The sequence below is a fragment of the Pristiophorus japonicus genome, chromosome 9 (genome assembly GCF_044704955.1).
Source record: "Pristiophorus japonicus isolate sPriJap1 chromosome 9, sPriJap1.hap1, whole genome shotgun sequence".
Lineage (NCBI taxonomy): Eukaryota > Metazoa > Chordata > Chondrichthyes > Pristiophoridae > Pristiophorus > Pristiophorus japonicus.
The window spans coordinates 114,986,876-114,999,550 of record NC_091985.1 but is presented as its reverse complement, the minus strand read 5'-3'; the positions used below and the strand labels follow the sequence as shown (position 1 = coordinate 114,999,550).

General features: G+C 41.1%; 1 protein-coding gene across 1 annotated transcript in view; it reads left to right on the top strand.

Annotated features, from left to right (window-relative positions):
• The window catches only part of acat2 (acetyl-CoA acetyltransferase 2), a 36,056-nt gene extending 24,011 nt beyond the window's left edge, over nt 1-12,045 (top strand). The window contains exons 8-9 of the mRNA XM_070889713.1: nt 9,004-9,114; nt 10,173-12,045. Coding sequence (XP_070745814.1) covers nt 9,004-9,114; nt 10,173-10,343 — 282 coding nt within the window. The 3' untranslated portion in view covers nt 10,344-12,045. The remainder of the gene's footprint in view (nt 1-9,003; nt 9,115-10,172) is intronic.
• Nucleotides 12,046-12,675: the final 630 nt, after the last annotated feature.

Below are 12,675 nucleotides of genomic sequence, written 5' to 3'. Positions count from 1 at the left end.
AGCCTAGTGAAATCGTCTCTGTACCCCCTCCAAGCCAGTATATCCTTCCTTAAGTAAGGTGACCAAAACTGCACGCAGTACTCCAGGTGCGGCCTTACCAATACCCTATACAGTTGCAGCAGGACCTCCCTGCTTTTGTACTCCATCCCTCTCGCAATGAAGGCCAACATTCCATTCACCTTGCTGATTACCTGCTGCACCTGCAAACTAACTTTTTGGGATGCATGCACAAGGACCCCCAGGTCCCTCTGCACCTCAGCATGTTGTAATTTCTCCCCATTCAAATAATATTCCCTTTTACTGTTTTTTTTTCCCAAGGTGGATGACCTCACACTTTCCGACATTGTATTCCATCTGCCAAACCTTAGCCCATTCGCTTAACCTATCCAAATCTCATTCAGCCTCTCTGTGTCCTCTACACAACCCGCTTTCCCACTAATCTTAGTGTCATCTGCAAATTTTGTTGCACTACACTCTGTCCCCTCTTCCAGACCATCTATGTATATTGTAAACAGTTTGAAATATTAATTATTAATATGTTAACCTTCAGATTCAACTACTCCAATGCTATCTTGGGCAATCTTCCATTCTCCACCCTCCAACAATTTAAGTTTATCCAAAACTTTGCCATCATGTCCTAACCCATTTCCCTGCCACCATCACCATTACCTGTCCTCACTGAGTTATATTATAAGGATATCACTTGCTAGTTGTGTTCAGGTGTGAATTATAATTGTAGTTTTGGTTGAGGTGAAGCCTGTCCTTTGATTATAAGGGTATCATTTTCTAATTACAGTTGAGTTGAAGCCTGGTTCCTGGATTATAAAGATTTCACTTTCTAGTTTTGGTTGGGTTGAAACTAGTCCCTGGATTATAAGGATATAATTTTGGTTGGGGTTAGGCCAGGTCTCTGGATTATAAGAATATCATTTTATGGTTAGAGGTGAAAACTGATCCTTGGATTATAAGGATATAATATTCTATTTATGGTTTGGTTGGAGCCTGGTGCTTAGAGAATAAGAGTATAATTCTCTAGTTTTGATTGGGGTGAAGCCTGGTCTCTGGAAATTAAATATTTTGTTTTCTAGTTATGGTTGAGGTTGAGCCTGACCCTGGATTAGAAGTGTATCATTTTCTAGTTATAGTTGAGGTTGAGCCTGGTCCCCAGATTACTATTGTATTTTTTTCTAGTTTACATTGTGTTAAAACCTGTTCTTTGGATTATAAAGGTGTAATTGTCTAGTTATAGTTGAGTTAAAGCCCAGTTCCTGGATTATAAGGGTATTTACTTCTAGTTTCGGTTGGGGTGAAACCTGGTACTTGGATTATAAGGGTATTTTTTTAACTAGTTTTGGTTTGGGTGAAGGTGGTCCCTGGATTATGGGTACTTTTTTTCTAGATTCCATTGGTTTGAAGCCTGAGGATTTTAGAATTAAACAAAGAATGACCGAGAAAATAGAATATGAGAGTAAACTAGCAAGATATATAAAGACAGATTGTAAAAGCTTCTATAGGTATGTAAAAAGGAATAGATTAACAAATGTAAATGTGGGTCCCTTACAGGCAGAGACAGGAGAAATTATAACAGGGAATAAGGAAATGGCAGAGACATTAAACAAATACTTTGCATCTGTTCACGGTAGAAGACTCAAAAAAATTCTGGAAATAGTGGGGAACCAAGGGTCTAGAGAGAATGAGCAACTTAAAGAAATTAGCATTAATAAAGAAATTGTACTGGAGAAATTAATGGGACTAAAAACCGACAAATCTCGTGGACCTGATGGCCAACATCCTAGGGTTAAAAGAGGTGGCTATAGAGATAGTGGATGCATCGTTTTTGATCTTCCAAAATTCCCTAGATTCTAGAATGGTCCCAGTGGATTGGAAGATAACAAACCTAACTCCACTATTCAAGAGAGGAAGGAGAGAGAAAACAGGGAACTATAGGCCAGTTAGCCTGATATCCGTAGTGGGAAAAATGCTAGAATCTATTATTAGGAACGTGGTAACAGGGCACTTAGAAAATCAAAATATGATTTGGCACTGTCAACACGATTTATAAAAAGGAATTAGTGTTTGACAGATCTGTTAAGAGTTTTTTGAGGTTGTAACTAGCAGGGTAGATAAGGGGGAACCAGTGGATGTAGTGTATTTGAATTTTCAAAAAGCATTCGGTAAGGTGCCACACGAGGTTATTGCACATAATTAGGCCTCATAGGATATGGGTAATATATTATGGATTGAGGATTAGTTAATGGACAGAAAACAGAGAGTAGGAACAAACGGGTCATTTTTGGGTTGGCAGGCTGTAAATAGTGGGCTATATGTGTGCACGCTCGGTCCATGTAGCACAGCTGGCCTCCAGTCATCTGGGGTAATCCTTGCCACTGGACCAAGACCTAGCTCTGTTAAGCCTGTGTGGTGGCTGGTGTGCAACGGCCACCACACGTTAAAAAAATCCAACCCTCCAAGATGTAGTTCGGGACCTGGAATATTAGGTCCTTCATTGAAACACCTGTGAACTCATCCCTTTTTGGCATGGAAGCAAGTCATCCTCACTTCGAGGGACTGCCTATGATAATGATGATGATGAGTGGGGTATTGCAAGGATCAGTGTTTGGGCCTCAGCTATTCACAATCTATATCAATGATTTGGATGAGGGGACCGAGCGTAATGTATCTAGTTTTACGGACGATACAAAGCTAGGTGGAAAGTAAGCTGTGAGGAGGACACGAAGAGACTGCAAAGGGATACAGACAGGTTAAGTGAGTGGATAGAAATGTGACAGATGGAATATAATGTAGAGAAATATGAAGTTACCACTTTGTAAGGAAAAATAGAGTTTAGAAGTGATCTCATTGAAACATAAAATTCTTTAGGGGCTTGACAGAGTAGATGCTGGGAAGATGTTTCCCCTGGCTGGGGATTCTAGAACTAGTGGTCAAAGTCTCAAAATAAGTGGTCAGCCATTTAGGACTGAGATGAGGTGAAATTTCTTCACTCAAAGGGTTGTGAATCTTTGGAATTCTCTACCCCAGAGGGCTGTGGATGCTCAGTCGATGAGTATATTCAAGACAGAGATCGATAGGTTTTTGAAAACTAAAGAAATCAAAGGATATGGGGATAGTGCAGGAAGGTGTTGAGGTCGAAGATCACCCATGATATTGAATGGTGGAGCAGGCTTTCTAAGGCCTTTACATTTTTCCTGAAGTGTGGTGGCCAGAATTGTCCGCAATACTCCAGCTGAGGCCTAACTAGTGATTTATAAAGTTCTAGCATGTTCTCTTTGCTTTTATATTCAATTCCTCTATTTATAAACCCAATAACCTATTTGCTTTTTTAATCACCTTATCAACTTGCCGTGTCATCTTTAAGGATTTGTGTATGGACACCAAGGTCTCTCTGCTCATCTACATTTTTCAGAATCATACCATTTATAATATACTGCCTTTTCATATTAGTCCTCCCAAAGTGCATCACTTCACAGTTCTCCATATTGAACTCCATCTGCCATGCTTCTGCCCATTTCACCACGATATCTATCATCCTAAAGCCTATAACTATCCTCATCATGATCTACTTTGCTAAGTTTCACATCATCTGCAAACTTTATAATGCTGCTCCCTTCATCCGAGTCTAGGTCATTTATAAAAATTGGAAAGAGTAATGGTCCCAAAACTGACCCTTGGGGAACACCACTGTAATCCACTTCTTAGTCTGAAAAACATCCATCCACCCCCACCCTTTGCTTCCTGTCACTGAGCCAACTGCCACTTTCCCCTTAATTCCATGGGCTTCCAACTTCTTAACAAGCCTTCTGTGTGGCACTTTGTTGAAATCTTTCCGAAACAACAACATCTGCACTACCTTGTTCAACCTTCTCTGTCACCTCATCAAAGAATTCAGTCACTTTAGTCAAACACAATTTTCCTATCCTTGATTAACCTATGCCTTTCCAAATGAAAGTTTATTTTGTCCCTGATAATGGTTTCCATTAACTTCCCACCACTGACGTTAGGCTGACTGGCTTGTATTTTCCTGGTTTATCCTTCTCCCCTTTCTTGAATAGTGGTATAACATTAGCAATCCTCCAGTCCTCTGGCACTACTCCTGTATCCAATGAGGATTGAAAGATTGTGACCAATGCCTCTGCATTACAAGTGTATTGGTTTATAGTTATGGTTATGGTGAAGTCTGGTCCTTGGATTATAAGGGTGTAATTTTCTAGTTATGGTTGAGTTGAAGCCCTGTCCGTAAGGGTATGTTTACCTTTGAAGTAGAAATAGTCTCTATGAAGATTGTTCTGAACAAATGGTATCTAAGCAGGCAAGCAAAGTGTTAGCTAACTTGATGGGTAATAAATGTTAGCGAGACTGGGTTTCTGTGTCGTGGAGCAGGAAAGGGGAAATCAATCAGTAACCCTCCGAGAACATTGTGTGGTTGGTATGTGGTGTTATTGCTGCTCTGAATTTTACATTGCATTCTGAATGTTTGGAGAAATAAAGCAGTGTTACCACTACTAAATCCAATTAATACAGCACTTTCTAATGCTCCCTAGGACTGAAGTCTTTGTGGTGGGAGCTGTTAGGCTGATACTCTTTGGGTATTCCTGGACAGCAGAAAGGGGGAGGAAACGTAGCAGGTCTCCACCTTCTTTTTCCGCTGATTTTCCTGACTACTTCCTGGTTGCACAGTTGAAGAAAATGGGCCCTGTGAACTACGGCTGAAGTCACCTGTTGTACCTGGTGACATTGTTGTGTGGATGATGCTATGTCACAAATATATCTGCAAAATAGTTAGCAGGGCTGAGCATGAGAACAGTGCTCATTAAGCATAAAAAAGAAGCATAATAACATAATTTTTTCCAGTTCAACGCGATTAGAAATTTGGAATTTTGTTGTACATATTTAGCTTGTACAAGCAAAGCAAAAATTAAACAAGAGTGTTGTATTGAAAGAGTGCGTGGTAGGGTTTACAGTTACGTCAGGCACTACATCCTGGGAATAGGTAGACAACCGCATCGTCCCCAGGCAAACTCAGTAGAAAGGCCATCACTTCCTACTGCCTTTAAATACCGGAAGAGCTGTGTACCAAACCTTTAGGGAACCATAATGCATGGAATACAGTCATAATTGTTTCTCCACTCAGCCACATCTTAAGCACATCGATCTATGTTTTGTTAAGGTCATGATTGTTTCCTATAAGACCATTTCCACTCAGTGAAGGATAAGATGGAATCACAGTGTGCCATACCCTTTTACTTATCTTTGCATTACTGTATTGTATACTGTGTATAAGGTCATAATATAGGCAATGTGCCATTCTCTCATTCTCCGTCCCTTTATTATGTTTTTCCACAAATAGTCCAATATTTACCTACAGCTGCACAAATATGGGGTATCAATGTAATGAGGTGTAGCATGGAAGAATAGGTCAAATTCTTTATACTGGAGCACAATAGTGATTGGGCATACCTTACAGTATTGCAGCATTGGATTGTGATGTATATTGTCTGAGATGGGAAAAGTTTTGGGTTTTACACTACATCGTCTACTTAGTTTTGGTGTCACTGATCAACTCTATAAGTGGATTTCCCATCCCTGATAGAAACATAGAAACATAGAAAATAGGTTCAGGAGTAGGCCATTCAGCCCTTCTAGCCTGCACTGCCATTCAATGAGTTCATGGCTGAACATGCAAATTCGAGTGTACCTTTAGCGTGCCCAAAATCCAGGTAAACAAACACAAGACTCACATGTTACTACATGATCCTCCTCATCTTCAGTAGGTGTATTGAATGCTCAGCTTCTGTACTGAATGACTCCTCAGTGATTTCAATCTTCATCTCAACTCCCTTTGCCCTCTTTTCTGAATTCACCACCGTCCTGTTCTCTCTAAATAGCTCCCTCAATATAAACTCTCCCACCCATATTCACAGCCACCCTTTCAACCTCACTATCTTCCGTGGATTTTCAACTTCTGTTGTCTCGATTACTGACAAGACTACCTCACACCACTTCCTTCTATCCCTTTGCATCCACATTCCCCTACCCCTTTCCAATCCAGTGATATTCTGCATCCCCTACATTGCTTGCAAGTGCATTCCACTACTCCTAAGATCATCCTAGAAAGCAAAGATAACCCATGGCTTCTTTTCTGCACTGCCAATCCTCAGCTTAAACCCCTATTCCTTGTTCTCTCCATCCTTGCATCTAACAACAAGTAAAAGAGTTCTTGGATTCCTTTGTCAGCAAGACTATCCATTCAGTTTCCTCTGCTGCTTCTTTCCTTTCCCTTACCAAGCTAAACTGTCTTCAGACCTGAACTCCTGTCTCTTTCTAATTTCTCTCCCACCGCCCCCAAACCCTCTCTGAGTTCATCTTGTTTATGAAACCCAGCCCTTTCCCTTGACCCCATTCTCATTAAACTGCTGACTACCCTACTTCTCTTCCTGGTTCCCACACTAGCTGACATTGTAAACTGCTCCGTCTCCTTTCAAAAGTCATCATCAACCTCCTCCTCAAAATACACACCCTTGATCCCTCTGTCCTTGTAAATTATGACTCCAATTCCAACTTCCTTTCGTCAACAAAGTTCTTGAACATGTTGTTGCTTCCAAATCCGTGGACATCTTTTGCACAACTCTGTTTGAATCTGTCTAGTCAGGTTCCTCCTACTATAGAAACATAGAAAAATAGGTGCAGGAGTAGGCCATTCGGCCCTTCGAGCCTGCACCGCCATTCAATAAGATCATGGCTAATCATTCCTTCAGTACCCCTATCCTGCTTTCTCTCCATACCCCTTGATCCCCTTAACCGTAAGAGCCATATCTAACTCCCTCTTGAATATATCCAGTGAACTGGCATCAACAACTCTCTGCGGCAGAGGCATAATGAAATGCCCCTAATCAAAGTCAGGAATGGCATTCTCTGTGACTGACTATGGTGCATTATCCCACCTCAGCCTCTGCAGCCTTTGACTCTCCTTCAGTGGCTTTCCTCCGTTGTGCAGTTTGATGGGACTGCCCTCACTTTGGTCCATTCTTACCCATCCAATCATAGAAACATTAAAAGCGCTATATTAATGCAAGTTGTTGGAAATCAAGTCAGTAAATGAACGGTATTCATCATGAAACAGTGTATTACAAACACTGCCATCCGTCAGTATTCACCTGCTATCCTTCTGCTAGCCACTTCTTTCTCATCCTTTAAGACATTCCTTAGAACCTTTATAATTTTTATACCAAGCTTTTAATCGCTTCTCCCAAGATCTTGTCCTTTGACTCGACGTCAGTTTTTGTCTAATTATGCTTCTGTGAAGCGTCTTGAGACGTTTTCCTCTGTTAAATGCACTAAATAAATGTCAGTAGTTGTTATACATTTAACAAATGTAATAAAGGAGCTTCCCCGTGCTATCTTTCAGCGTAACTGGATCTTGTGTGGTACAATGCAACGAGAGTCAAACTAGCCTCGACCCTCTGCTGGTTGGAGACTTTAGACTACTTCTTGAATTAAACTCACTCACAGTCTAAATCCTTTGAAGTTTTACTGAAACAAAGTTCCTTCAAAAGGACAGCGTTTCTCATAATTCTTTGACAATGGCATTGGACATTTTTCCCCAGTTAAAATATCTTAATATAATTGGAAAGCCATCAAAGATGCTGTAAAGCAGGTAAAACCCACTGCCTCTGCATTCAATCAATAATGGCATATTAAAACCACCTTTTATTTCAACTGGTACCAGTCAAATACACTTGCTGACATATAAACATTGATATCAATCCAGGAAGCATGCCTGGATTCCAAGTTGAAAGTGTGTTGAACAGATTGGTCCTTTTCTGTGTGATTATTTACCCCTCTTGCCCAGCAAATGTCCTCAAAAATCTTGCGCCTGAAAAAGCAGGTGTATAGCCTATTTTTACAGACGCAAGTGTTTTAAAACACACAAAAACATATAAAAATAAAGTTATGAAAACATATTTTATTGTTTAAAAACCCTCCCCCACAATGGTAAGTTTATTTTAAGGCATAATTTTAAAAACATTTTTAAAAATCGGGAAAATATTTTTTTTTAATAAGACATTAATAACTTTAATTTAAATGAATCTTAAATATGTAGTGTATATTTTCTATTTTTTATTAGTGTTTGGGGGGGGGGGGGTTCTCATTCATGGTAATAGGAGTTTCGGACTTACAAAACTCCTATTACCATGAATGAGAATATACTATACCTGATTGGCTGCCCAGAGCCATGTGACTCCAGTTCCAGGCCTGCGCATGTCCCGACGTGCACGCGCTGCGATGCGCAGCAAGAGGAGATCTGTGCATCGGAAAGTCGAGCGGGCGCAACAGCTTCAGGTAGGTGCGTATTTTTTCTCTAAAATCTAGTCGAATGCCCGTGGGAAGGAGAAAGCAGAATTTCTGAGCCATGGTTTCTGTCACAGTCAGCGTCTGCAACTCTATATATTTGTAAGTATATGTTTCTCTTTGTTCCGTCTCTTAGCTCCATGATCTCCTCCGTGCACATCTGCCTCAGTAATTCAGTGCTCCTGTCATACAGATGCACCGTCAGTGACTATCAGTGGACTGTCACACAGATGCACCGTCAGTGACTAACAGTGGACTGTCTCACAGATGCACTGTCAGTGATCTGTTCAGTGGACTGTAACACAGCCTTGCAGAAGAGAATAAGTCAGTGCAAAACTTCATGGGGAAAATAAGAGATGTGGCATCATGGAAAAAGCTCGCTTTTACATCTTGGCTCAGCTCCCTAACGTGAGTTGGTGTGCTGACCAGCTGAAGTAATGATCCATAATAATAATAAATTCACAAGTATTGTCTCCAACAAATCTACAAGGCATCTTGCAACTGTTGTTTTTTTTACATTAAAAGCAGCCTCAATATTTTCAACATCCAGAGGAACACAATTTGTGTAAAATCACTGCTAAGCTGTGGGTTTAATTTACTGATTTGTTAAATATACTGACTTGTTATATTTACTAGGTGGAGAAGGCTGGCTGGACACTAGATGAAGTTGATCTGTTTGAAATTAATGAAGCTTTCGCAGCACAATCAGTTGCTGTTGTCAAGGAGCTGGGTTTAAACCCAGAAAAGGTGAGATGTAGATACAAAATTCCTTTCAAAAGTAACTGAGATGGTGTACCTGGAAAAGACAGGTATTGTAAAAGCACACAATTTGTGCAGCAATCTCAGTGATAACAAGATATATTTATATTGGAGCAGGGTGTTAGTGTACCAGTAACAGAAACACGTTTGTTTGAGGCAATACCGCCATATTTTGTGACTGGAGCAGCAGTGACTATCACTATACCATTACAAATCAGTTGATAACTTTAGCTTTGGGCTGTGTTTTATATCTAATCCATTCCCCCAGTGTTCTCCGCTCTCCTAAGGCGGCAGATTTTACTGGAGAATGCTTGCATGAGCATTAGCCATCCTCATTTACCTCCCCCAAGTGTCAGTTCTTTATCTGTGAGCTAAGCCGGTGAGTAGCAATGAGCTACTCAAACATGGGGGGGTGCCGCAACTAAGTCACCCAATGTTCGCACATTCGCTTTCCAACTGGGGATCATTCGTGGATCAGAGGGAAGAATCCTTACTGTGTCTTTTCCACCTCCCTTCCTGGTGGCCTGAGGCCAGTTGTCAGTGCCCTGGCTGAGTTTAGCTACTGCAGTACAAATCAGACCTGAGAATTTCTGCTGCCTGCTGCTCACTGCAGCACCTTGCAGTTCATTTACCCATCGGATAATTTTTCAATTGTACTCTTTAACTCTAATTTTTTTAATGAATTTAAGCAAACCTTTTGCCTCCTACTGGACATCCCTATTTAGAGATCCCCATAATTCTGCAATTGGTGCTGTTCCAGATTCTGTACAGCTTGTGATCACATCCCAACAACCAAGTCCACCCCTGCCAAGGTTTAAACATAATATTAATGTAGGTATCTTTATTAGGTTTTAAATTACTCTGCTATGATTATCCCCCTCACCACCCAGATACCAGGCCTTCTCCCATAGAAATGTACCCCCACACAACGTATTACCTTGAGTAATTGGGTACAGGGTGATTGAAAAATCCAAGTTAAAACTCTAGTATAAAGTAACTTTTGCTTTAGGAAACAAATTGACATTGGACCAATTGTGTTTTTGTAGGTAAACATCCAAGGTGGCGCCATTGCTTTAGGTCACCCCCTGGGAATGTCTGGGTGCCGCATCCTGGTCACACTTCTCTACGCTCTGGAGAGAACAGGAGGAAAGCATGGAGTCGCTGCTTTGTGTATTGGTGGTGGTATGGGAATAGCAATGTGTGTTGAAAGGCAGTGAATCAGACTTGAGCTTTTTCTACAACAAAACCTGACACTCATGGCACTGTATAAAACTGAGCAGGCATTTCACACATTTGCTTTAGTATAACAAGATTAAAAGGTGATTGCAGCCTGTTTTCGATGACTAATTATGCTCCTTCAGCACATTGGCCCAGAATTTGCTGCAAAAGTGACTACGAGTTCACGCCACACGCCATTATCAATGTATGAAAGAACCAGCAATTTGTGGTGAGGAAGAGATATGTCATGTGTTCCAAATCACCACAAATTGCTGTACGATTTGTGCCACTCTGCAGTTAGCCTTGCATAAACTGAAGCTCGCCACCAACCTCCCCATTAGTGTCTAGAAATTGTTGCATTTACTGCTTGCTTACCCTGTCCTGCCACCTTCAAAGATCTGTGCACAAACACCCCCAGGTCTCTCTCTTTGCACCATCTTTAAAATTGTACCATTTAGCTTGTATTGTCACTCTGCATTTATTCTACTATAGTGTATCACCTCACAGTTCTCTGCTTTAAATTTCATCTGCCATGTGTCCATCCATTCCACCAGCCTGTCTATGTCCTCTTGAAGTCTATTATTACCTTCCTGTTTACTACACTTCCAAGTTTTGTGTCATCTGCAAATTTCAAAATTGTGCCCTGCACCCCCACGTCCAAGTCATTAATGTATATCAAAAACAATAGTGGTCCTAGTACTGAATCCTGAGGAACAGCATTGTGTACCTCCCTCCAGTCCAAAAAAAAGCCATTCACCACAACTCTCTATTTTCTGTCCCGTAGCCAATTGTGTATCCATGCTGCTACAGCCCCTTTTATCCCATGGGCTTCAATTTTGCTAACAAGCCTAATAAGTGGTACTTTATCAAACACCTTTTGAAAGTCCATATACACAACATCAGCTGCATTGCCCTCATACACCTGCTCTGTTACCTCATCAAAAAACTCAATCAAGTTAATCAAACACGATATTCCCTTAAGAAATCTGTGCTAGCTCTCCTTTATTAATCCATGCTTGTCCAAGTGGCTGTTAATTTGTTCCCTGATTATTGTTTCTAAAAGCTTCCCCATTACCGACATTAAACTGACTGGCCTGGAATTGCCAGGTTTATCTTTCTCCCCTTTTACAAGGGTGTAACAAGGTCCAGTCGTTTGACACCACCCCTGTATCTGAAGAGGATTGGAAGATTGTGGCCAGCACCTACGCAATTTCTACCCTTACTTCCCTCAGCGCCCTAGGATACATCCCATGTGGACCAGTGACTTATTAATTTGAATTACCAACAGCCTTTCTACTACCTCCACTTCATCTATTTTTATCTCATCCAGTATCCCGGCAACCTCCTTGTTTACCATTGCTTTGGCAAAGTCTTCTTCCTTCGTAAACTGAAAGGAAAGACAGAGGACACAGACTGGAAAGTGCTTTACTGGACGTGAATGTCGCTGATTCAGAAAACGCGGACAAGTAACTGGCTGGCAAAGCAAGATCATCAAATTTGATTTGATGTGAATTACTATAAATGATTTAGCTTTCGCGTGTAGGTAGCAGCTGCCTTCAGTTCCTGAATTTCACGAATTGAAAAGTAAGTTGAACCCTGGGCAGGAGGTTGTCTTATATCTTTGTGTCATGTTCCATTGGCCAAAAAAGCACATTTTCCTGCATGTAATTTGGTGATATTTAATAAACGTTGTTTAAATAATCAGAAGTCCAAGCAATCATTTCAGAGCTAACAACAACTTGTATTTATATAGTGCCTTTAACGTAGTAAAACGTCGCAAGGCGCTTCACAGAAGCATTATCAAACACAATTTGACTCCAAGCCACATATGAACATGTTAGGACAAGTGACCAAAACTTGATCAAAGTGCTATGTTTTGAAGAGCGTCTTAAAGGAGGAGAGGCAGAGAGGTTTAAAGAGGGAATTCCGGCAGGTAGGGCCTAGGCAGCAGAAGGCACAGCTGCCAATGATGGAGCAAAGAAACTTGGGGATATGCAAGAGGCCAGAATTGGAGGAATGCAGAGATCACAGAGGATTGTAGGGCTGGAGGAGATTTCAGAGATAGGGAGGGCAAGGCCATGGAGGGATTTGAAAACTAAGGATGAGAATTTTAAAATTGAAGCGTTGCTGGACCTGGAGCCAATGTAGGTCAGTAAGCACAGTGTTTGTTGATGGGTGAAGGGGCGAGCTCAAGGTTACAGAGGCTGCAAGGTGGGAGGCCGCCCAGGAGAGCATAGTCAAGCTGAGCGGTACAAAGGCATGGATGAGAGTTTCAGCAGCTAATGAGCTGAGAGGCTCAAATTCAAATCCTTCAATTTAATTGCTTAAGGA